At 42.7% G+C, this 25761-nt stretch overlaps 2 protein-coding genes across 3 annotated transcripts; one reads left to right on the forward strand and one right to left on the reverse strand.

The window, feature by feature from the left end:
- lrp13 (low-density lipoprotein receptor related-protein 13) lies at positions 1 to 11809 on the reverse strand. Its single transcript, XM_063896589.1, has 21 exons — positions 11749 to 11809; positions 10735 to 10890; positions 10092 to 10307; positions 9807 to 9962; positions 8430 to 8645; positions 7955 to 8184; positions 7307 to 7436; positions 6954 to 7135; positions 6646 to 6832; positions 6271 to 6483; positions 5754 to 5937; positions 5438 to 5639; positions 4945 to 5109; positions 4487 to 4687; positions 4211 to 4408; positions 3765 to 4122; positions 2691 to 2810; positions 2439 to 2549; positions 2132 to 2365; positions 1414 to 1795; positions 1 to 248 (listed from the first exon to the last, which is right to left on the reverse strand). Exons 1-21 carry the CDS (start codon positions 11798 to 11800, stop codon positions 77 to 79), a joined length of 4065 nt encoding a protein of 1354 aa, XP_063752659.1. The 5' UTR covers positions 11801 to 11809; the 3' UTR covers positions 1 to 76.
- A 1011-nt stretch (positions 11810 to 12820) lies between these two features.
- LOC134873821 (mothers against decapentaplegic homolog 2) lies at positions 12821 to 25656 on the forward strand. 2 transcript variants are annotated; one of them, XM_063897699.1, is made up of 11 exons: positions 12821 to 12980; positions 15072 to 15477; positions 19108 to 19197; positions 19321 to 19514; positions 20405 to 20539; positions 20743 to 20817; positions 21536 to 21589; positions 22076 to 22288; positions 22584 to 22721; positions 22865 to 23009; positions 23551 to 25656. In XM_063897699.1, exons 2-11 carry the CDS (start codon positions 15242 to 15244, stop codon positions 23672 to 23674), a joined length of 1404 nt encoding a protein of 467 aa, XP_063753769.1. In that variant the 5' UTR covers positions 12821 to 12980; positions 15072 to 15241; the 3' UTR covers positions 23675 to 25656. The 2 variants fall into 2 exon arrangements, with proteins under 2 accessions (XP_063753769.1, XP_063753770.1); XM_063897700.1 differs by having other exon boundaries at positions 20743 to 20805.
- The last annotated feature ends 105 nt before the right edge of the window (positions 25657 to 25761 follow it).

Raw genomic sequence — 25761 nt, forward strand, 5'->3', positions numbered from 1 at the left:
GAAAATGCAGACAGTTTATTTAAAACGCATCAACCTCAGTCCACAGAAGGCCCCGCTTCCTGCGAAGAAAGAGACATTAAAAAAAGTCAGACGGCCGTCCCTCAGGAGCATCAGCTGGGGGTTTGATAATGTTATGGAGCTTCTTAACCTCTGGTTTGTTTTTGTCTGCAGGGGCACTCTGGGTGGTTTCAGGTTTCTTCTCCAGGTCCGTCATGATGGTTTCCCTCGTCGTTGCTGGGGTCGCTCTCCTGCAGGAAGGAAGTATGAAATGTAGTCCTTTACTTTCACTATATAGACGATGCTATGAGGCAAATATATTTAGTCTACGGAAAAAGAAGCTACATGTTTTTCTATTGACGCACAGGTAACAAAGTGCCATTTATGATACACACATTTTGGTTTAGCATGGTAATCGCCATATATTAACACCACTGTGATTTTTGAAGCGTATAATGCAAACTGCAGAAGTACGGGTTGTAATGAAGAACAGCATGAGTGCCTCATCACTGGCTGCTAAGCTAAAAGAGGACTTTTATAAAAAACTATAAACCCCCTTATCTTGTGCTAAACACAACTTTTTTTTAGGGCTTTCAACCAAAAAGGCCTGACTTCCGGACGAGCTAAGTCGTTGTAAAGTGCTGACTCCTGCCCGGATTCCAGGACTCATTGCTGCACCAGTATTGCATAAATGTAGTAAACGTTTGTCTTCATGGGACTCTGAACAGCGAGTCTTTTTAAAATGTTGCTGCTGTAAGGAACTCTGGGATAGGCATTACTCAGATTTATTTCCCTGGGTAAAAAGGATTGTCCGGTGTGCCTTTTGCTAAAGGAGATAAGGTATCATTGAAGCTCCTTTCCGAAGCATGTATCCTATGTCATATAACTCACTAAGGGCCCTTCCTGATCAAAAGAACAACTTTAAAGCAGACCCGTATGATTGAACTATCCGAAACCTAAACGCATTGACACGGTTAGCACTTAGCTCAAAGATCCACCGCTGCCACAAGAGTCACTAGCACGGCTTAAAAACAGATTCGAAAGGGCTACAATTTCAAACTAGCCTTCAGCTATATGTAGGAACTGAAATACTTGATAAATATTCAAAGTGTTTCCATTGTTTACGCCACAGTGTGTTAATTCGTCACTTCCTGCATTTGTCACGTGGGTGTGGTTGAAGGTATTTGGTCCACCTGCTGTGAGATGGACAAAGAGGGTGACTTGGTCAGATACCTTTGACTGACTTGCTGTAAATGTGTACTTTATTAAAATTGGTTGGAACAACAACTTCAGCACGGACTGCTTATTAGGAACGAGTCACAAGAACCAAACTTGGCCCCTTAAGAGACTTCATTTATTGGGAGTTTTGTCGCTACACTGTATAAAAAAGGTTTCGTAACCATTCTTCAGACTAACCTGGCATTGCCACTCTTCTTCCTCTTCACCACCACTGCCATCACAGCAATGACCACAACTCCGGCACAGATCCCCGCGGCGCCGTAGAAGAGGGGCCCCTGCATGGCCTTCAGCAGATTGTCCTGACAGGCGTCTCCGCCGTAGATCGGCGAACAAACGCATACCGTTTCTCCGCCGGTCTCCACGCAGCGTCCGTTGCCGCTGCAGCGACTCTGGCTGCACTGCAGGGCGTCCAGGTTCCCGAGCTGGACGTCTTCATCCAGGGTGGAGTTCAGGTCTTCAGAGCGGGGAGACAGAGGGGAGGGATGAGGGGGAGCGGCGCTGCCGGGCTCGGTGGGAGAAGAGAAGACCTCTGCTCCGGACAGCTGCTTCAGACCGACACCTGGAAGACAAGTACCACTTAAAATAAGACTACCCTTATAAAGGATTCATAAAGGGTTTATAATGAGGTTATTAATTAGGTTGCAAACACTTTATTAATCATTAAGAACCAGCTTTCATACAGCAACACAGGCTCACTATTTGGCAAGACGACTAAGCCTTATATTGGCTACCTAGCTTCTCTCCTCTTCATCAGCCAGCATCCTTGGTATGTTCACAACCTAATCAATAAATGACACACTATTCGTGAACCCTTTATAAGGGTAGTCTTATTGTACAGTGGTACCGACATGTTTGGGATGTCACATATGCATTATTTGAAGGAACAAGGACTCACAGTTCTCGTCCGAGTGGTCGTGGCAGTCCAGATGCCCGTTGCAGAACTTCCCCACAGGCTGGCAGGAGAGCTGATCCAGGCAGGACCGGCTGCCGTTGGGGCATCGCTGCTCCGGGCTGCAGTGAGTGGCGTTCAAGAGCACGTGATCATGAGCGCAACTGCAGGTCCGACCCCCCGGGGTGGCGAGGCATAGCTGCTGGCAGTGTCCGTTGTTTCCGGAGCATTTGTTTGAGCCTGCGGACGATTGTCAGTCAACTGGAGTTTGTGACATTTGGAAGACCTTGAAGAATGTGACTTTCTTACATACCCGTCTGACTGGACTTGCTGAACGCCTTTAAGCCGACCACTTCTGTGCTGACTTCAAACCACAGCTTGTTCGTTTCTTGCTGCTCATCTCTGTACCAGAGCCGGGTCTTGTCTACAGGAAAGGGTCAACACAAAGCTACATTAGAAAGCTAGCAGAAACAGCTCAGGATGTTAAACCGCAGCACCTCCTGGCCATCCCCTTCACAGAACATGTCCGTACGTGCGATTATACTGTTTATATGCAAGCCATTACCGCTGAGAGTCATCCAGAGCAGTGTGTCGTCACTCAGAGTCACAGCGGTCAGCCCAGTACCCGTCTTCAGCTCTTTATACCCAGAGCCATCGAGCCGGGCCGCGCCGACGGTCCCAAAACCTAGGAGAGAATATAAGCCATGTAACTTTATTCACCTTCATTCGATTCTTCTGTGCAAAGGTTTGCTTCACACTTCATATTTTTTCAATGCTTTATCTTGTGGTCTCTTCTTGAAGTGGGAACAGAAGTCGTCTTTAAAGCCACCAGAAAACATTTTTACCTCTCAGTACAAACGGGTTGCTCGGCTAACGCCTCCTCCATTGGTCAGTTTGTGTTCTTGGGCAACTTTGGTGAACCCAAATTAGCCGAAAGACGCACAAAAACAAAACCAACCAGACGAGGAAGCGGTAAGCAACCACCATGTTCAGCGAGGTAAATTATGTCTGCTGGCCTCTTAGAATAAGATAGAGCGGCTTCAGTTTCATAAGGAAAGGAAAGCTCAAATATATATAGTTTATGCTTTCTGTCTCGCATACATTTTGCTGCTGCCCCTTAAAGTACTCCTGGAACAATATAAAAATACTCCTTTCCAAGTTAAAGTACTGCATTGAGAACGGTACTTAAACATACTTTAAAGTACGAGTACTCATTTCAGAAAAAAACCCTGAAACTAAAGCTGTAAAATAAATGTAGTGAAAAGAGAATGAAATATATTATAAAGTGGCACAAAAAGAAACTACACGTACCTTAAATGTGTAATTAAATACAGTACTTTAGTAAAGGTACTTCATTTCTTTACACTTCACAGCATTATATTTCTTAGCTTCCTGCTGGTAATCATATTACAATACGCGATTATGGTTCAACGCCTCAGATCACCTGTGACAACCCCAATTTACCAAGTATGTTTTTGCCTCCATCTATTTTCCATTGGTCCTTGAAGGCGTCACAGAGTGCATATGCAGCAGATTGCATATTCAACGTGCGGAACCAGGCAGTAAAGGTTGCATATTTGAAGTATCCCTCCGAAATAAAAGCTCCTAACTATTCTGTGAACGTGTGACACCCCCGTACCGGTGTCGGCCCAGTAGATGGTATCCCCGTTGCTGGAGAACACCAGAGACGTGGGCTGCTCGCCGTCTTTCCACACTACTTTCCTCCGAGCCCCGTCCATGTGGCAGCACTCCACCCTGGCCTCTGTGCCGCTGCCCTGCAGGCCCAGGTTGGCGAAGCAGACCTTTCCACTGGGAGGATGCAGGGCGATGGACCCCACCCGCCCAATGCCTTCCTTTACCAGGACTGCAGTGTGGGCCCCGGTGCCGCTGGTGACCTGCAGGCGGGGTTGCTTGTTACTGCTCCAGAAAACGTTCCCTGTGACCCAGTCCAGAGCCATGGCAGTGATGGTGTTGCCCAGGAGTTTCAGGAACACGCCCTGAGAGGACGAGCAGAATATTCAGAGGCTTTGAGTAAAAATACTTCATTACGAGTTAAAGTCCTGCATGCAAAACTGTATGTCCTACCTCTGAGGACAAGTCAGAGTCCTTGAGTTTGAAGGAGCTGAGGGAAGTCGTGGCATCGTCCGTCAGGAACAGAGTGTCGTCTCGGAGGCTGTAGTCCAATATGGCCGCCTCGTTGACACTGGGCACCTGCAGGGCAATGTGTTCAGGCCAGCCCTTCAGGTCTGCTGCTGCTGCTGAGTGTCGGGACTGCAGGTAGATCTGGAGAGAGACGTGAGAGAGGCAGTCTTTACGCTCATAACTGCTCAGTCATCTTTCCACTCATCATATGATAAACACCTGTGTGACGGTGGAGGGAGACAGCATCAGCAGGAAGTCAGAGTTGACGAGGCTGGAGCAGGTCAGGCCGTCCTCAGCCAATAGGAAACCAGCGGGACATTTGCACACAGCTTTGGGCCCCGGCGCCAAGACACACAGGTGGGAACAGGTGATGTTTTCACAGGGACTCTCAAAGCCCGTCTGCAGCAACGGGTGGATGATCTGCAAACAGGGAACAGGAGAGTACTGTGGATACTTCCTGCTGTGTTGGAAGGAATACTACGACCGTATTCAAGTAAAAGCAGAAATACTATAAGTCCTGCTTTCAAAACGTTACTCAAGTACTCATTCTGCTCAATAAGTCGAGCACAGTTTATCAGCAAAGGATCCTAATTAAGCTGCCATTTCTTTATTATACACACACAATCCCAAACCCATCTTCACCGGCGGCTGAAGGCCTCAAATTCTGAGCATCATACCTTCACTCCGAAGGGTTGTCTGAGTCTCTTCAGGAGGACTTCTCGGTTCTTCCCTGAGTTTTTACGAGCAGCGACCACGACTCTCTTCTTGGCGTCAGACCAGTACAGCATGTCGTTGAAAACAGCCAGGGAGAACGGGTTGGTGGTCTCCATCATCTGCAGAATCTGAACATCATTTAAAAAAACACACATTTATTTACGCAGGCATGAAGCTAAAGAGTGTTGCGGTCTTTACACGTCATCCCTCCTCAGGCCATTTTGGACGAAAGAGTCTCATGAAGGGACAGTTGTTGGGTACTTTAGGGACTGTCACACATTTAGCTTGTAGATAAAGTGTGAAGATGAAGCATTTCAATTTATTTTGTGCCAATAATTTCATTCTCCCATAACGTAATAATGTTTAAATAGACAACTAATAACTCTGTGTTTGCTGCCTTTATGATGGATGCATCCAAAAAGTGCAAGAGAACATCCTCCATCTTAAATCTTTTACCCGGATGTCGTCTCCGTCCAGAGTAGCGGAGCCGATGGCCCTCAGCCTCTCGTCGGTCCAGTAGACCCTCTCAGAGATCGGGTCCAGAGCCACGCCGCCCGGCCAGCCCAGACTGGAGTTCACCACGACCCGCCGCTCAGAGCCGTCCATCCCAGAGCACTCGATCTTCACCGCGTTACCTATCTCCGTCCAGAACATCAGCCTGCAGCAAACACGGTGACGGAAACGACTCATCACTGGTGTCAAAGAGTGTGTTCTATAGGTGTTAGTGCATGTAAATGGTCTGCAAAGGGTAGTTTTTCAAAGTGTTGCTGACCCTTTCTGTGGCAGCAGAGCCAGGGAGCGCGGCAGGTCCAGGTCTTCGTCGAGGATCACGCTGTGGTCCGAGGACTTCACCGTGTCGGAGCTCAGTCGGACGGCAGCGATCTGACCGTTCACTCCGTCGATCCAGTACAGGTTCCTGCCGAGCCAGTCCACCGCCACAGAGTCAGCCCGGACCCCTGCAGGAAACCAGTGATCAAAAGTACTGCATCTACATTTGAGATACTTTTCTTGGAGTATAACATTTTCTACCCCTGTACTTCCACTCCTCAGATGGACAGGCTGCTCTTTTTACTGCACAACATAAACCTTTATTCGATTTGTTTGATGAGGTTTTGGTTTTTCCTCAACAAAAACAAACGTGCAGAAATAAAAAAGTACACAAAAGTGTCAGATAATGTGTTTTTGAACCATATTTTCCTCTGAAAAGTGCACATAAAAACCTAAAATAAGAGAAAATACTATTCTACGTTTACCACGGTCCTCGAGTGCATTCATTTCACTGCCCCCACCTTTAATGAGGGTCCCGCTGGTCTTCTGGTCCAGGGAGGACCACCGGATAGCCTCTGTGTCCAGGCTGACCCAGAGGACCCTCTGCAGTCTCCAGTCGTAGTCCAGAGACAGGATGGCCTTCTTGGCGGGCGAGGACAAGACACCAAGTCCGCCGTTGCGCAGACCGTACAGGAAGAGGTCCGTGTGCACCGAGGCCAACAGGAAGGGCTCACCTGAGGGGAGGAGGAGGAGGAGGAGGATTAGTATGCGCCATGTAGTGATATTTAATACTAAACACAACTAAAATGAAATTACTTTTAGAAACTTGGATTTTTGCATTTTATACCAAATCATGAAAGAAAATAAGAGAGCCATGATTTAGGACTGTGCTTTACTGGTGATCTTGCAGTTGTGTCCTCCGGCCTCCATGAGGTATCCCGGCTGACAGTCACACGTGTAGGATCCTGCAGTGTTGATGCACAGCTGGCTGCAGACAGGCGAGCTTTTGGACTCACACTCGTCCACATCAGAGCAGCTCAGGCCGTCCTGCAGGAGCCTGAAACCCGCCGAGCAGCCACAGCGCTGCAGAGAGACCAGCGTCAGACAGAGGATTCAAACTCAACTCACGTGTGCTATTTGACATGCATTACATCGCATGAGTAAATACCCCTCTTTCAAATTAACATCATGTTGTGGTGCTCACCGGCCCCTGCGGCGTGCTGAAGCAGATCTGGGAGCAGTGCTGTGTGTCTGTGCAGAGCGCGCTGCAGATGCCCCCTTCGTCTGAGCCGTCGGCACAGTTAGTGACGCTGTTACACACCAGAGCGGGGTCCAGACACTCCTGACTGCCACAGTGGAACTGGTGGGGGGGGCACAACACCTCACCTGGTGCACACACACACACACACACACACACACACAGGTTTTCAAACTACATGCTAGTGTATTTTTTCCTTCTAAATTGGAGGAACTGTCACAAAAACCCAAGATTTCCCACGAAAAGGTATGCTGATTCCTTTTTAACAAATCTCTCCAACATAAAACGATTTGGCTCACATTCGGTCTCGTCGCTGCCATCGTCGCAGTCCTTCATGCCATCGCACCTCCAGGACGGAGGGATGCACTTTGTCTTGGATTTACATGACCACTGAAACTCCCCACAGGTCACCGGAGACACCGGACAGTCCTGCAGAGGAAAGATTCATTTACTGCCAGTAGTTTCAAACTTTGTGGAAATCGACGCTACACAAGAGAGCACAGATGAGTTTGGAAATGAGTTGACCTTCATCAGCCAGTTCGATACTCCACTACATTTATTTTAGCTGATAATGCTTCTGTACTTATTCTGAAAGGGGTCATGATGCAACTTCCTCTTGATGCACTTTTCTACTCTTACTAACAAGACTTTCAATTGGAATGAAGAACAATACTGAAGTAAATGTCCTTTCTTACTTTCCACCACTGAAAACAACAAAACAGTAATGTAAAAATCCATTGAGTGTTGATCTGCAGATGTTTCACCCCTAGATTTCTACATGCATGACAAAACATCAGTTTACTTTAAAGCCATGTTTTTCCACAACATGCACCTTCAAAATCTGACCTGAAGGGAATTTCCTGTCTGTTTTCATGTGTGTTGTGTTATGAAAGCCCTCTGAGCTGCACCCTGTGTAGAGTGCAGTACAAATACAGCTTTATCACCACCTTCTCGTCGGAGCCGTCATTGCAGTCTCGGTCTCCGTCGCAGATCCACTCCTGCACCAGGCACTCCTTGCTGTGGGGGCAGCGATGGTTGGTGATGCAGACGGGGGAGTTGGTGCAGCTCTCTTCATCCGATCGGTCCCTGCAGTCCGGGTGTCCATCACACAACATCTTAGCCGACACACACTGACCGCTGGTGCATTTAAAATCTGTGGGACTGCAGCCTGCATCCACTGCAGGGGGGGGGGGGGGTACCATCACAACAGGTGATCAGTACACAGTTTGAATGCAACATATACTCTAGTACAAGTTTGAGATTCTTGTACCCCTTAGTATCTTGACTTAAATGTATTGGTAGTTTTACTCCGATATATCTCTTTGCACCACCGGTTTCTGTGCTGCATGGAAACTGTGTTGTCTCCACTCTGGAAAAATGGATTCTGGAGTATAATGAATATATATTTTAAAGTGTTGGTACCACAGTTGGCCTCATCGCTGTTGTCCAGGCAGTCCCTCTCTCCGTCACACAGGAAGCTGCTGGGCACGCAGCGGCTGTTGTCGTCACACTGGTGTTTGCAGCCGTCCCTCAGATGGGTGCAGCTCAGCTCATCGGACCGGTCCTGACACTGAGATGCACCGTCACACACCTGACTCTGAGGGATGCACTTCCTCCCATGAGCACACTGGAACTGGTCTGCAGAGAGGAGAACATGGGCTCCAAGATTTAGGGCAAGGTTGTCAAACTCATTAGTTCAGGGGCCACATTTATACACACCAAAAAGCTGTAAAAGAAATTGCAGTTAATTTCTTCTGTCATTTTTACACTTTGCAAAGTCATACCGGCCAGATGTTTGACACCCCTGCTTTTTCTCCAAAAGTAATCCTGTGAACGTGCAACACACATCTGGCCTCTCGTCTTAACGGTATATTACGTTTCTTATACATACTGCTCATTTGAACTAACCATGAATGATTTATTATATTCCTTTTGCAGTGACAACATAAATCTGGGCAACACTTCAGGGGTCATTTTATGGAATAGTTGAACCAATCATGGACCTCTATTAAATAAACATGAGGAGATAATAAAGAGCTGCAGAAACCAAAACACGGCAACGTTTTTTGCCCCTTTCTGAAAAGAGGGGAAAAGGTTTCTATAAAGTGAGAAACTGCCACAAAAACTGGAAAAATTATCAACAGCACAAAAGAGCAAACAAAAAACAGACTAATCAACTATAAAGTCATACATCTAGCTCAGGGGTGTCCAAACTATGGCCCGGGGGCCAATTTTTATTGGCCCTCAACAAATGCTAACAGTATAATGGAATATGGCCCACACATGAAACTTGTGCTTTTCTTATACTGTACTTATATGTAAAACAGTAGTCATGTTCATGTGTTAATAAGACACGTTTCCAAAGTTGAAAAATGTTTCAAACAGATCATAGTTGATAAAAGCCCAATTACTTGATTGTATAACAACTTGAAATATACCCGTCACATTTCCTCTGATGAGCAATCTGAGGCTTCTGTTTTAAGGGATGAGCTGCCGACAAAATAAAGGAAACCTACAGAGAGCTGTGATGTTTCTTAAAGCATATTCAAGTATCTAGAATAATTGACCAACATTTGATTGATTTTGCCAACTCATAACTTCACTTATGAGGTGATATACCTCACCTCTAGTGAGGGGCCCAGCCCTTTGTATGTGGCCCTCAGGGTGAAAAGTTTGGACACCCCTGATCTAGCTCCTCTGTAGGAGGACGTGCATGCTCATTAAGCCACTAGAGGGCAGTAGAGCAACACATTCAACCCCCACACAGAAGATAACACCACCGAGTGAAGAGCAGGTTACCTGCTTCACATTCAGATGAACACTCTTCCTCATCAGAGCCGTCGGAGCAGTCTGCCTCTCCGTCACACACGTGGTTATAGAGCACACACTCCTTCAGGTCCCTGCAGGGTCTGGAGCCCAGAGCACACTTGATGGGGATCGAGGGGTCGGAGGAGGCTGCAGGGGCCGAATTTGTTTAGTAAATGTAGTGACTTTATACACGTGGTTTTATGTGCCATTTTGTTTGCATGTTCTTAAAAAGTCAATCAAAAACATATCCCATCATGCATCGGTGTTTCCACCCACCACAGTTGTCCTCGTCGGTGCCGTCCATGCAGTCCTTTTCCCCGTCGCAGAGGAACGTCCCCGGCAGGCAGCGGCTCTGACCGTCACACTGGTGGTCGCAGCCCTCGGTCTTCTCGGTGCAGCTCAGCTCATCGGACCGGTCCTGACACTGAGGCACGCCGTCACACACCTGTTGCTTCTCTATGCACCTCTTTCCGTGAGCGCATCGGAACTCATCTGGAGGAGAGTCACAGGATGAGACCAGAACCAAGTGAATCAGTTGCTATTTTGTTTTACTTTCATTTAATAATTATAACTGCTATTGTTTTTATGTTTGGATTTAATTTAGATCATTTTAGTTATATTTATTTCAAATATATTGTAAACACTTAAAATCCCAAAGACAGGCAAAACATAAAAGCATTTATTATTAGCAGTATATTAATAACACCTAGCCATTGTTGGGGATGCTACCTTTAATTATTTGCAAGATACCAATGAAGGCTATTATAGATTGCCCCCTAGATACAAATGTTTTTAAAACTAAAATGTGGGAACCCTCCCAAACAATATAGGCCTGTTTTACTCAGTGTTTTTAAGATCAGATTTGCGCAATCTTAAAAATAAAAGAAGCAGATCTGACTTCAGGACATAGCAGAGGTACCTTCGCTGCATGCTGATGCACAGTCCTCCTCATCAGAGTCGTCCTTACAGTCAGACTCTCCGTCACACACATGGCTGTAGAGGACACACTCTGAGGCGTCTCTGCACAGCTTGGAGCCGACGCCACACTTCAGAGGGCTGCTTCCTGCTGACACTACTGTGCAAAGAGTCACAAATGCACGAGAATCAGAAATCGTTTATTGGTCCTGCAGCACAGACCTTCATATTCATACAGCAAGGAGGCAGTGCAGATTAAAGGTCAAATAAAATGTGCAGACAGACATTAAATAAAGAGCCTGTTAATCAAATATCGACGATAGGAAGAACACATCCATGGTAAAAAAAAAAAGTAGCATTCTGAGAAAGTAAGTGAAGATATAAAAGTGAATATTGCATTTAGTATTGTCATTACCATTCTTATAGCAGTTCATTTTTTTCAAATGTTTATTTGGAAATATTTTAAGTGATTTGTATTTTATTTCTTTATTTTTCAAATTTCTATTTATTTATATTTTTTGTCATTTTACTCAACACTTTTTAAATGCATTATTCATCTTTATTGACACATTTAAAAAGCTCACTCTAAAGAAGTTACAGACCAGCAAAGATACCCTAGAATACAATCTGAAAAGTACTCATCAATGGTCAAAAATAAATAGCATCTAGAGAAAGTAAGCAAACATTAAAAGTAGTGAAGGACATGTGTCTATAAATATGTAGCCATGGGAAAGACACTTTAATTGCTTTGCAAACACCACCAAAGAATATCTAGTTCACTAAGAAGGTTAAATAAAATCCCAAAAGGACATCCATGGTGAAATATAACGGAGTTGCAGCATTATGAGAAAGTAAGTGAACATGTAGATGTAGTTAACTAGCAGCCAGTTATAACTTCAGTCATTTGTAGAAAGGTTTACATTGCACAACAGCCGATACCTCGATCTTACAAACAGCACTCTGAATAAATGTGTAAAAGTGTCATCAGGATATTTGTAAAGACAGTGCTGTGCCTCACCTTGCACTGACAGCTGCAATAAAACTGCACACAGAAGCAAACCTCCACCCATCGCCAGAGATAAAACAGACCAAATGCAGCCAAAAGCTAAAGGGAAGCATTTATAAAGACACCAGGTGAGGCCAATGCTACCTGATTGAACACCTGAAGGAGGGGCGGAGCCTTTGAGTGTTTCCATGCTATCCTGAGAAGCTCCATGCAAGACAGAAAAAGTAGTAAAAATCTCCATGAATAAGAAATGGCGATATGGGATTGTGATATACTTAATTTTACTGGTAATATTTGTGAAAAATGTAAATAATGACTTAATATCCAGTGAAAATGCAAAATAAAACATTTTTTCTGTAGTTTTCTATGACTTTTCCGTAGAAAGTTAAAAAGTAAACCAATTGAATTAAAATCGCAAATTAAGGAATATATTTATGTTATAAAAAAATTCAAATCTAGGCCAGAAACATTTCAGACATGCCATCAGCCGCTCAATAAGTCAATTATAGAAATAAGGATCGAAATAGAAAGCTACAGGAAAAAATATACATTATTCTTCAGGAAATGTAACAGTTTAATATATATTTATATTTATATATATATATATTTTAATTTTAAACCCACATAAAAACAATGAAAATAGATGTTATGATATCTCCATAAATAATAAATAGCTATAACTAATGGTTGCTTTCTGTATTTACTTTTATAGCAGTAAATATATACAGTGGAAAATGTACAAAAAGACTAAAAATAGCCTTCAAAACAACAACAAAAAAACAAGAGTATAAACAATTATTTAAATATCCAGCTCTATTATTTCATCAGTATTTTAATTTGACTAGTTTACCTAATCAGCCAGAAGAAATAAGGGTATTGTTTGTTTGTTTTACATTTTATTTAAGTATGTCAAATCAACAAGTTTTCCATGACTTCCAAAATAAGTGCTATATTAACAATATTGATTGTCATGGCTATCAGCCAATAGCGAGAGTTGGTCTACTTGCAATCCTCCAATCAGTGTCTGAGGAGGAGGGATTAAGAGCTCGTACGTAACCATCAGGTTTGTTTTGTTGTTCGGGTCTACCTAACTAGCAAACTAGCTTTCAGTAGCAACTTGAGAAGAACCAACAAGCCTTGTCAAAATTAGCTGCAGTAAAACACAGTTTTATGTCAACAAGGTGCTTAAAAAGGCTGTGCACATCTGTCTCTCAAAAACCGGAACTTTGGACATTAAAACTGGGGTAACTATTGACATGTTTTTGTCTGTTTTTCTCGACTTTGAAGCATGTTGTTTTGTGTGAAGGTCCGTTAGCCAAGAGTTCGTCCAAGATGCTAACTCGTTTTTTGTTGCCGTTTATGTAAAACTCACAAATATCCAAATAGCTACTTTGAAGTATAACTTAACAACGTTTAAAATCATGCATTTATATCATGTGTTATTACATTAATTATAAGCCCGGGCAGGCTGATGATGGGTAGTAAAGTCTTGCTGCTTGACTGTTGCGCATAGGAGGTTTTTTGTGGATCACAACAAAAGGATTTTTGATAACAAGCTGGCACTTAGCTGGAGCCTACAGGAAGTGCGCCGGCCGTTGAAGCCGATTTTGATGAATGAACGTAGTGGACCCTTGGTGGTACTACAACTCTCGTGACGTCATTTTGGCCCGAAAAATACTTCTTCCCATTAACTAACATTGGGAAAGAGGCGTCTATAAATCAGCCTATATATTTTTTTAATGCTAAATAAAGTACCCAGCACGAACTCTTGTATAGGCCTTATTTTGGTCATTTGACTCTAAAATGTTTTAAAATGCGCGATAAATTCAATCTAGAGTTATTTTCTCTCCATTGATTTGACGAGGCCAAGAGCGGTTGATGGAAGGCGGGGCTTAGATTAAAACTCAACTGCGCATGCTCTGTGGGCCTACATACGGGTACCTTTTGAATCTACAGTCGCTTTGTTTTGGGCTTCATACGCCACTGAGCAGCTCTCATAGGAATGAACGAAGGAACCAGTTTATACATCCATGAGCTAGCTCAGATAAGCTAGCTAACGTTAGCCTACCTAGCTAGATGAGGGCTTCTACATGAATTGCCTTGAATCTGCTTGGCTTCGTGAACTATAACATTTCTCTTGTCGTTGTTTAGCTTACAGTGTTTCAGTATTTTTTTGCTGAAGATAACCTAGGGAAGTTATTGTTGTGATTTGAAGTGAAGCAGGTAGCTAGCAGCCGGCCTTCAAAAAACAGTTGATGTTAGCACTGGGGGGCCTGTCACAAAATATAGTCCTTGTTGACGAGAGAGTTTTCACTGTGTTACACACAGGTGGAATTACTTCAATCTTGTACTTGAGTAAAGTAGAAGTACTCAGATCTTGTACTTGAGTAAAGTAGAAGTACTCAGATCTTGTACTTGAGTAAAGTAGAAGTACCAGAGTGTAGGAATACTCTGTCACAGTAAAAGTATTCTAAATGTTCCTCCAGTGAAAGTAGAAAGTACTCTCCTCTAAATGTACTTAAAGTAGCGACAGTAAAAGTAGTCATTGTCTGATTGGTCCATTTCAGAATAATATCTCTGATATGTTTTATAATGATTGATCATTAAAGTGTTCTCAGAGCTGGTAAAGGTGCAGCTAGTTTGAATGGCTTTGTATACTGCAGGGTAGCTGCTGGACTTACTGCAGGTGAACTAAAGTCTGATTTTAAGGGTAAGTACAAGTACCTCAAAATTGTACTCAAGTTAATGTACCTAGTTACCTACCACTGCTGGTGTAACAGCGATATAAAGTAACTAAGTACATTTACTAAGTACACTTTTGAGGGACTTGTACTGGAGTACATTGAGCAGCCACAAACTCTGCAAGTAACTAGAAGCTTTGCATCACCCCCTGGATTGCATCCATTGAGTGGCAGTAGAAATTTCTCATCTTATCTTACTTATAGACAAGATGATTGAAGAGACAGATGTGTAAAACTAGTTTCTCTGTAAAGAATAATGTGGTTATGCACCATTTTACATTTTGAGTTTACCAGAGATGTCATAGGTTTAACAAAACAAAGAGCTTTAAAAATCATCATCCAAAGGAGTATTCAACTAAGACCAAAACTACCATTAACTATGGCAACTAAGAGGGGCTAGCTCTATGAGTGAGGCTACATGTAGTCTTTCTCTTGCTATAGTATGTAGTCTAGTAAACTAGTAAAATAAGCAAGTGGCTAGAAGCTTTGGAACACTCAAAGCCACAAAAAACACCAATCCATTGAGTGGCACTTCAAAGTTGTTATTGCTTCCCTGTTTTTAACAATACACTTTGTCTGTGACTTTCCCCCAAGGTGCCCATCTCTTTCGAGTTTACCCTGCTAGCACTGGCTTCCACGCTGTGACTCCCGGTCACTAGAGGGGCCCCCGTCAGAGCAAGGGCCCACACTGTAGCTCCTGGTCCTCTCCTCTGTCTGTGGCGTGTGAGGGATTGTGTTGAGGGCTCTGGAGACTCCCAGCTAAGATGTCCTCCATCCTGCCGTTCACCCCTCCTGTGGTGAAGAGGCTGCTGGGCTGGAAGAAGACGTCCAGCGGGCCGGGCGGCGCCGGTGGTGGAGAGCAGAACGGCCAGGAGGAGAAATGGTGCGAGAAGGCGGTGAAGAGCTTAGTGAAGAAGCTGAAGAAGACGGGCCAGCTAGACGAGCTGGAGAAGGCGATCACCACACAGAACTGCAACACCAAGTGTGTCACCATCCCCAGGTACGACCGCACAACACTCGATCAAAAGCTGCTGTTACACCTGTCTCTGTTGGTGTGAATAGATCAAACATCTGCTTCATATAAAACCCTGACATCCTGGGCAGATGCTGTGCCCTTCTCTTTCAGATGTTTAGGGCAAATTAGATAAGATAAGATATATGAGTAACAGGGTCTCTGCTCCTTCTTCCCTCAAACCAAAATGCAGATTTCCCCCATAAAATGTTAAAGTGCTGCCAGAATACAATCTCTCTGTTGGTCAGAAAGGGTTTACTGAGTCCAGAGATATGGAGATGGGGTCAGATGTCTGGTCAGACGGCAGAGACAGCTTACGGAGAATAAATATGGGATGGATGTCCGGTGGGTGACACTGAGACTGAGGTTTCTGATCCTTTCTTTTACTCTCCTTTTTTCTGGAGAGGAAGTAAAGAAACCGAAGCTCGTGATTTATTTGTTGTTTGAGGTGCAATATATGACTCAGCAGCTTTAAGACGTGAAGACACTGTTATTTTCTGCTTCTCTCTGATGCAGGATTTTTAGCAGAAAGTGGGCGGGGCCGTAATTTTGTACAGAAGTGTCGTTAGCGCCTCATGGTATATTATTCTAGTAAAACCCCTGATAGTTACTGTTGAACAAAAAGCTCTTTCATACATGTAGGGATGCAACATAATAAAGACAGGTCTGAAAATGAATCAGAGAACCATGTGAGAGAAGATGTTCTCTTTATCAGCCAGCCAGCCTTGATGGCTCAGACTCTGTTCGGTGGGAACACGGTGTGAACAGGTTCACTCCTCCCTGATGTCAGACTTCACCATGTCAGATGTTTGTATGTCTATAGATAGCGGGCGGCTTGTTATCGCCTGAGAATTGTTCTAGGCCGAGATGTTTTGTTTGCAGAGAAACTCTCAAACTGAATTAAATGAGAGACAGTGGCATACAAAACATATCATATTTGATTGTGATTTGGGAGTTTGTTTACCCTGCTTGCCACTTTAAAGAGACCCTATTATGTTTTGGGGGTTTTCTGTTTTCCTGTAGTGTGTTATTTAGGTTTTTGTGCATTTAATTGGTTTACAGAAGCCTCCATTGCACTCCTTGGTTTACTTCCAGTACATAATCGCTTTGTAACACTGCAGTCCTATTGGCTAGCACTCCAACAAATTGTACGTTATAGGCTAAGGGGCGGGACATCTCTAAGCAGTTGACCAATCACAACAGAGTCGACCAGGTAACCAATCAGAGCAGACTGGGCTCTGGTTTCAGACAGAGGGTGAAAAGATACAAATACAAAATACGCAAAATACACCTGAACATCAGCAGGAGAGGACTCTTTAAAGTAGAGACACTACATACTGATATACACCTGAACATCAGCAGGAGAGGACTCTTTAAAGTAGAGACGCTACATACTGATATACACCTGAACATCAACAGGAGAGGACTCTTTAAAGTAGAGACTCTACATACTGATATACACCTGAACATCAGCAGGAGAGGACTCTTTAAAGTAGAGACGCTACATACTGATATACACCTGAACATCAGCAGGAGAGGACTCTTTAAAGTAGAGACTCTACATACTGATATACACCTGAACATCAGCAGGAGAGGACTCTTTAAAGTAGAGACACTACATACTGATATACACCTGAACATCAGCAGGAGAGGACTCTTTAAAGTAGAGACTCTACATACTGATATACACCTGAACATCAGCAGGAGAGGACTCTTTAAAGTAGAGACACTACATACTGATATACACCTGAACATCAGCAGGAGAGGACTCTTTAAAGTAGAGACACTACATACTGATATACACCTGAACGTTAGTAGGAGAGGACTCTTTAAAGTAGAGACACTACATACTGATATACACCTGAACATCAGCAGGAGAGGACTCTTTAAAGTAGAGACACTACATACTGATATACACCTGAACATCAGCAGGAGAGGACTCTTTAAAGTAGAGACACTACATACTGATATACACCTGAACATCAGCAGGAGAGGACTCTTTAAAGTAGAGACACTACATACTGATATACACCTGAACATCAGCAGGAGAGGACTCTTTAAAGTAGAGACTCTACATACTGATATACACCTGAACGTTGTAGGAGAGGACTCTTTAAAGAAGGGACACTACATACTGATATACACCTGAACATCAGCAGGAGAGGACTCTTTAAAGTAGAGACACTACATACTGATATACACCTGAACATCAGCAGGAGAGGACTCTTTAAAGTAGAGACTCTACATACTGATATACACCTGAACATCAGCAGGAGAGGACTCTTTAAAGTAGAGACACTACATACTGATATACACCTGAACATCAGCAGGAGAGGACTCTTTAAAGTAGAGACGCTACATACTGATATACACCTGAACATCAGCAGGAGAGGACTCTTTAAAGTAGAGACACTACATACTGATATACACCTGAACATCAGCAGGAGAGGACTCTTTAAAGTAGAGACGCTACATACTGATATACACCTGAACATCAGCAGGAGAGGACTCTTTAAAGTAGAGACACTACATACTGATATACACCTGAACATCAGCAGGAGAGGACTCTTTAAAGTAGAGACACTACATACTGATATACACCTGAACATCAGGAGAGGACTCTTTAAAGTAGAGACACTACATACTGATATACACCTGAACATCAGCAGGAGAGGACTCTTTAAAGTAGAGACACTACATACTGATATACACCTGAACATCAGCAGGAGAGGACTCTTTAAAGTAGAGACACTACATACTGATATACACCTGAACATCAGCAGGAGAGGACTCTTTAAAGGAGAGACATTACATACTGATATACACCTGAACATCAGCAGGAGAGGACTCTTTAAAGTAGAGACTCTACATACTGATATACACCTGAACATCATCAGGAGAGGACTCTTTAAAGTAGAGACTCTACATACTGATATACATCTGAACATCAGCAGGAGAGGACTCTTTAAAGTAGAGACTCTACATACTGATATACATCTGAACATCAGCAGGAGAGGACTCTTTAAAGTAGAGACACTACATACTGATATACACCTGAACATCAGCAGGAGAGGACTCTTTAAAGTAGAGACACTACATACTGATATACACCTGAACATCAGCAGGAGAGGACTCTTTAAAGTAGAGACACTACATACTGATATACACCTGGAAATGAACACTATAGGGCCCTTTAAGTCTAGTACATGTTGTTGTTGTTGTTGTTGTTGTCCTGTTATTATCCAGAGAAAATCATTCCCTGTTTAAATGTATTTTTTGGGATCAGTTTTCTTGTGAATGTTTTGAGAAATGTATATTATGTTTTCCCCCAAAGTTTATTTTTTCCTTGTATTTCTTAATCACTTTTTGTTACAAACTAAAAAACATCAGACCAAAATGAGCTAAAGAAGTGTCACTCGTTGTGTGTTAGCAGAGTCCATGCTTACCTTTTCTTAAACCTGTCCAAAGACTTCTGTTATTCTCATTTCCACTGCTATAAAGGGAAACGTGTTCAGCCATTAGACTCTAATTAAAGGGGCCACACTGATATCTGAATGAGCCTTGACCCGTGTTTATGATTTCCTTTTTTTTTCTGTTGTGGTTTCTCTCTGTGCACAGCAATTGCTCTGAAATATGGGGACTGAGTACACCAAATACGATAGAACAGTGGGATACATCAGGCCTGTACAGCTACCCTGACCAAACCAGGTGACTATCCTCCACTATTGCATGCATGGTGTTACGTGTGGCAGAGTGTCATTACAATGTTTGAGATCTTCTTTGTTTCCCATCTCCATTTCCTCCCCTCCCCTTTACCTGTCACCCCATCAGATCCCTGGATGGCCGCCTGCAGGTCTCCCACAGGAAGGGGCTTCCTCATGTTATCTACTGTCGCTTGTGGCGGTGGCCGGACCTCCACAGCCACCACGAGCTGCGCGCCATTGAGGCCTGCGAGTACGCCTTCCACCTCAAGAAGGATGAGGTGTGCATCAACCCCTACCACTACCAGAGGGTGGAGACCCCAGGTGAGAGGACCTGTTTGACTCAAAATATCTTTTCAGTGTCTTCGATGTTGTGGTTTGTGATTTTGACGGACAGGTTGGCACAAATTCAATTGTTACCTTTTTCATTAGACATGTTTATCATTTAACTTAAGGTTACTGTAGACCGACCCAACGTTTGAATCTGTGAAAATAATAGGAAAAATAGTTAATTACTGAAAATATTTGGTTAAAAAATTGCATTTTCTGATTTTAAAATCTGTTGGCTCCTCTCTCTGACATTCAGTCAGCTAAAACAACTCAAATGCCTCTTAATTTGTTTAAGTCTTCCTTTTGGCTTACTTAAAGGTGAGATTTGACATTTTGGGGGTATACACATATTTGTTTACTTGCTTAGATCTTATAATGAGAACATTAGTAGCATTCCAGTGTTAGTATGCTAAACTTGAAGCTTCAACCAGCAGCCTGTTTGTTAGCTTAGCTTAGCATAAAGACTGGAAAAGTGGGGAAGAACATAGCGTGGCTCTGTCCATCAGTATCAAAATGGTAGCGGTGTAGCTATAACTGCCTATAGAATGCCTCTGTTTTTAGTCTTAATGCTAAGCTAACTGACTGCTGGGTGAAGCCTAGTGAAGTATCTATAACAACCAATATGAGAGCAGGGTCAATCTTAGCATCTAGATCGGCTAAACCAGCTAATAAGTGTTTCTCCTCATAATGTATAACTATTCCTTAAGAGTCACAGGGATAGACAATATTTAAGAGCTGCAAAAAGTCACATTTGTCAAAACCTAACAAGCCTTGTAAGTTTTGTACCCCAACAATGAAACCAACTGACCATAATCTAGTAAACGCGTATCACGGGTAAGTATCTAACTCTCTTTCTTCTTTACCCCTGTTCTCCACCGCTGTAGTGCTGCCTCCTGTTCTTGTGCCAAGACACTCAGAAATCCTGCCAGAGCTGCCACCTCTGGATGACTACACTCACTCCATACCGGAGAACACAAACTTCCCTGCAGGAATCGAACCTCCAAACAACTATATACCAGGTCTGTGTACCTCTGACGATCAGGAAGAGTCATGCTAACATTTACTAAATTAAAGCTGAAAATAAAGGAACTTATTCTAGGTTATTGTGTGCAGTGAAGTTCATGGTATAGTCTGTATATGAGCAGGTCCCACTGTATTACTGAACATGCTTCCTATATTTTATCAGGTGTAACGTCCCTATTGTCCCTCATTCTCTCCACAGAAACGCCTCCACCCGGCTACATCAGTGAGGATGGGGAGGCCAGCGATCAACAGATGAATCAAAGTATGGACACAGGTATTCTAGACTAGAAACTCTCCTTCTCCTTCCTTCAACTTCCGTCGTGAGTGTGCCTCAGCCCGGTCAAAGTCAAATGTGTTATAATTTAAAGGACTGAGTCTGCATCAACAGCTGAGATGACTCAGGACAGCACAGGCCAGTATCACGCTTTAAAGACCTGATCCTGTCTTAGAGGATTTGATGATGTGATGAACTGCAAATGCCAGATTTTAACTCTTAAGTTTACAAAAGTTATATTTATGTTTTACCAGTGAATTAATACTGGCTTACTCTGCATAAAAAGCTGATTTTGGATCAAACATTGACACTAAAGCTGCAGTTAACTTGCATTACAGAACATTGAATTAAGAATAAATAGTTTAGATTCTCCCATTTTTAGTCTTCAACCTCTTTTAAAAAATGTCTAAATTTCCCTGGATTTTTAAAAATATACTTCTATACGTCCCATTGAACAAAACTACACAAAGAAATGCATTTTAGCCACTTTTGAATTTCTCCAGGAACCTGTTTGGAGATTGAATATGTGGATATTAAAACATCTTCAATATGCTTTAACTGATAACCATCACCGTAGGAGGGAGATACTTCTTATTTTATATCAACAGATCAGACTTTTGATATTATTCTTATTCATTCTAATGCAAATTATTAGACTGACATTATCATTATGGGATTTCTATGCAAGGCAATGTTCTGATCCCCTCTTCTCTCTCAGGTTCTCCCGCAGAGCTCTCCCCAAGCACTCTGTCTCCTGTCAATCACAGCATGGGTAAGAGGCAAAGCCACACAGAACAATCAAATACTGAGTATTAAAGGAATAATTCAACCACAAAATGAGCATTTCTATATAAATGACTCGCACTGTGTTTCCTTTTAATACTTGAAGAACACTTCCTGTGCCTCCATGTTAAACAACACTTCAGAAAACTGAGAAATTCTTCATGAGTTGGAGTAAATGGTGGTAGCAAAACTATATTAAATGAACTGTTTACAAACTCTTACACAACTCATGCAGAATAATCCAAGCTGATTCTCATTTCTGACTTCCCAAAGCATGATTTAGACCGTACTATATAAAACACTTCCACTTGGACAGTCTCACTTTTGTGCAGACGTGACAAAGTGTTTGAGTGAAAATGCATGCACCAAAAAACTAACATTTTTTAAACACTCACGCTGTGTGTCATGAACAGTGTCGTGTCAAAAAGAGTTGATTTCTGGTAACCTTTACTGACGTTCTGATCCCCTCCTGCAGACCTGCAGCCGGTGACTTACTCTGAGCCGGCCTTCTGGTGCTCGATAGCGTACTACGAGCTGAACCAGCGCGTGGGGGAAACGTTTCACGCCTCCCAGCCCTCGCTGACCGTGGACGGCTTCACAGATCCGTCAAACTCTGAGCGCTTCTGCCTCGGCCTGCTGTCCAACGTCAACAGGAACGCCACTGTGGAGATGACCCGGAGGCACATAGGTAGGCCACAGCCTCCGATAGCTGTTCACACACTAACCATAGTTCAAATATTTTCAACTCGTGGGGGCAGCTGCTTCGGTTCTCATTAATATCAGAAGATGCTGCCGCTCAGAAAAGGGCGCTTTGCAAACACAGGCCCTAAGACATTCATGCTGCAGTTTAAAGGAGTGATGGGCCAATCAGGAGACAGCACCTGCACACTCAAACACACGCACACACTCTAAGAGAAGAGGGGGGTCATATCTGTTCAGGTCAGACCTCTTGTTCCAGCCTCTGACTGTGTGTGTGTTTGCAGGAAGAGGAGTTAGACTCTACTACATCGGAGGGGAGGTTTTCGCTGAGTGCCTGAGTGATAGCGCCATCTTTGTCCAGAGTCCAAACTGCAACCAGCGGTACGGCTGGCATCCGGCAACAGTGTGTAAAATTCCTCCAGGTAAGGAGCCGAAGATGTAACGTGTAGCTGAGCACAAAACTGAAGAGTCTGGTGTATAATCAACCAGAGATGCACGATTAATTGGTGTATCAGTGAGCTAGGGAAACGCTTTCTAACTTGTTCATCCCTTTGTTTCTCTTTAGGTTGCAATTTAAAAATCTTCAACAACCAGGAGTTTGCGGCCCTGCTGGCTCAGTCGGTGAATCAGGGCTTCGAGGCGGTTTACCAGCTCACCAGGATGTGCACCATCCGCATGAGCTTCGTCAAAGGCTGGGGAGCCGAGTACAGGTGAGCCTGCAGGGAATACTGCTCCTGAACGGATGAAGTCATACAGGCTGCAGGTTATTCAGGTTAAAATAAGAGCAGAGTTTTTAAATTAATTAGAAAATAATTGAATTTGAATATTTAAAATATATATGTAAAATAAATAAAAACTGTTGACATGAATTTAAATTTCATGTCCAAAAAAAGAATAACATTTTATAAATACAATAAAATAACTGACAATGAAATATATAACCACAAAATAAGAAATGTATGCATACAAATTAAATAGAATAGAAAATAATAATACAAATAAAAAGGATGAATAGGAATAAGATGTTAAATCTTTCAAATCAAATGAATAATTAAAGAAAACAAAAAATATCTGGAAAAATGTATAAAATATATAATCTAAAAAATGGGAAATACTTAAAAAAATTAAAATATAACAACGTGAAAAAATGATGTGAAAAAAGTCCTTCATTCATAAATGCTGTTAAACCACGTGTCATGTTGTAAGGTGTGAAAATGTCAGACACTAACATGCACGCTATTTGTTCTCCAGGCGACAGACTGTCACGAGCACTCCTTGCTGGATCGAGCTGCACTTGAACGGCCCGCTGCAGTGGCTCGACAAGGTCCTGACCCAGATGGGTTCCCCGTCTGCTCGCTGCTCCAGTATGTCCTAAACAGCTAAAGAAACGCCCCCCAAAAAAACAAAACAACCCGCAGCCCGTTACATGATCATTAAATTCCAAACATGTCCTTTCCTAAAAAAAAAAAAAAAAACACGGAATGAATTTTCTGTAACGTTCTTCATAGTATTTGTGGCCCAGTTCCACATCCCTCTTTTAACTTTACACACACACACACACACACACACACACACACACACACACACACACACACACACACACACACACACACACACACACACACACACACACACAGACTTCAGTAAAAACAAAAAAAAAATTGGCACTTTGTTACCCATCTATGTCATGCACCTTGTTAAATTGCTTTTCCCCAAATCCTTAATATTAGATCTATTTGTGGTACAAATGAAAATGTATATTGGTTTTTAGTCCAGGAAGTAGGGGGAATACCAAAAATATCTGTGAATAGTTTCTCAGTATTGAAGATCGCTTGTACGAGTAACACAAGCTTGAATGCTCAAATTATTTTTTCTCGTTCCTATCCCACCCCCACCATTGTTCTGATCCTCAGTTTACTTTTTCTCTGGGAAACGTCGTATTGTCGGGAGGGATTTTTAGCGGTGGCTCTGGGTGAAGAAACGATGGCCTTGGTGGAAACGCCACAATGTGTTTTATGGAAATTTAAAATTCGCCCTTTCTTTTGTACGTGTGTCGTTATAAGACATACTTCTTTAATGGACAAATAGGAATGTTAAAGTAGAATTCCAAAAATGAAAAACCCCCAAACAAACTGCAAACTCGATCTGGATGTAGTTTATTTCTTTGTCATTATATGGCACTCTAGTTGATTGAAATCCCCGCTGATTAGCCTGGTGTGGAAGCTAATGAGAGAGGAGCGCTGGGCAGGGACCAGAGAATATCAGCTTTATTTTGACTCGACACTGGGAGTCCTGGGGCTCTCCGACGAGGGGGGGGGAAGCTTTAAAACGCCTCACCAGGAGAAATTGAAGGTATCATTCTGTTTTTAGCCTATATCCCCCATTGTTTTGCTACTTTTTTGTATTCTCATGTATTTTTATATATAAATATACTTAAAATTTCTCTGTCGTTCACTTTTTATTAAAGTAATATTTTCAAGACCACAGCTGTTTCTAAAAAGGAGGGCATGGATCATTCCTTTCCGTTTTACCCTACAAAAAAAATTGATATTAAAACCTCTCACTGCCCCCACATGATGTGTTTCTATCCCTTTTTCCCCCAAAGAAATCTGGTGCATTTAAAGTACACCTTTCCTTGTAATGCTTATAATGATTCCAGAGGCATGTAGAAAACTAACTTTGTAATGGCCATTCATTCAGTCATCTCTTCTATCTTTACTTTTGAAACACACGTGACCTCTTGCAGCCTCTCGGTGCTCTCTCAGCCGGAGACCATTGGCTTTTAAAATGTTACAGAAGAAGACCTGTGTGTTAATGTGCGTGTTGTATCTGTCGTTAAAATACAGTATGTACAACAAGACTTATTAGCTTCAACTCTGCCATTTTTTTTGTCATTACGTGGCTGTTGCGAGTTTATAACATGTCCCCTCCTCCCCCCTTCCTCCTCTCTTTACTCCCCCCTTATGTGTTTACCTTACGGCACTAGTGATTGTACTTTAAGTGCACCTAGTGGCGTTTGGATTTTGGGGAACTGAACCGTGTGTTAGGGTCCAGTGTTACATTGTTTTTATCTTTGGCCTCCAACATATGAATGTGAAAAAAAAAATGACATTACAAAACCTGAACGTGGACCAGACGTACATATACGTAACAGTAGTACAGTATGTGTGTATTTAACAGTAATCTTTTTGCAAAGCAGTCAGTACAGTAGATGTCGCAGTTGTTTTACCAGTAGAGGGCCGTATTGATAGAGCAGTTCTTTTTATTTCGGTTTTTTTTTCTGACCATAAGCTTCTCAGGCGTGTGGCATATTATGCAGACTTCATAAAACACTAATAAAGATTTTTATTCTCATGATTCTGTGTGTGTGTGTTTCGTAATTGTAAATATAGAAGATATTTTTCTGCGATCAATTATGTACTTATCTTTATATGTTCAGCCAAATAAGACAGTAAGTGTACA

The sequence above is a fragment of the Eleginops maclovinus genome, chromosome 12 (genome assembly GCF_036324505.1).
Source record: "Eleginops maclovinus isolate JMC-PN-2008 ecotype Puerto Natales chromosome 12, JC_Emac_rtc_rv5, whole genome shotgun sequence".
NCBI lineage: Eukaryota > Metazoa > Chordata > Actinopteri > Perciformes > Eleginopidae > Eleginops > Eleginops maclovinus.

What these genes read in the sequence shown, in the direction of transcription:
- LOC134873821 (XM_063897699.1), top strand. Translation starts at nt 15,242, where the DNA reads ATGTCCTCCATCCTGCCGTTCACCCCTCCTGTGGTGAAGAGGCTGCTG. An exon ending in AGCTACCCTGACCAAACCAG is followed by an intron (nt 19,198 to 19,320) that starts GTGACTATCCTC and finishes TCACCCCATCAG; the next exon opens with ATCCCTGGATGGCCGCCTGC. An exon ending in GGCTGGGGAGCCGAGTACAG is followed by an intron (nt 23,010 to 23,550) that starts GTGAGCCTGCAG and finishes TTTGTTCTCCAG; the next exon opens with GCGACAGACTGTCACGAGCA.
- lrp13 (XM_063896589.1), bottom strand. Translation starts at nt 11,800, where the DNA reads ATGGGTGGAGGTTTGCTTCTGTGTGCAGTTTTATTGCAGCTGTCAGTG. An exon ending in ACTCTGACTTGTCCTCAGAG is followed by an intron (nt 4,123 to 4,210) that starts GTAGGACATACA and finishes TCGTCCTCTCAG; the next exon opens with GGCGTGTTCCTGAAACTCCT. An exon ending in CAGCAAGTCCAGTCAGACGG is followed by an intron (nt 2,366 to 2,438) that starts GTATGTAAGAAA and finishes AATCGTCCGCAG; the next exon opens with GCTCAAACAAATGCTCCGGA.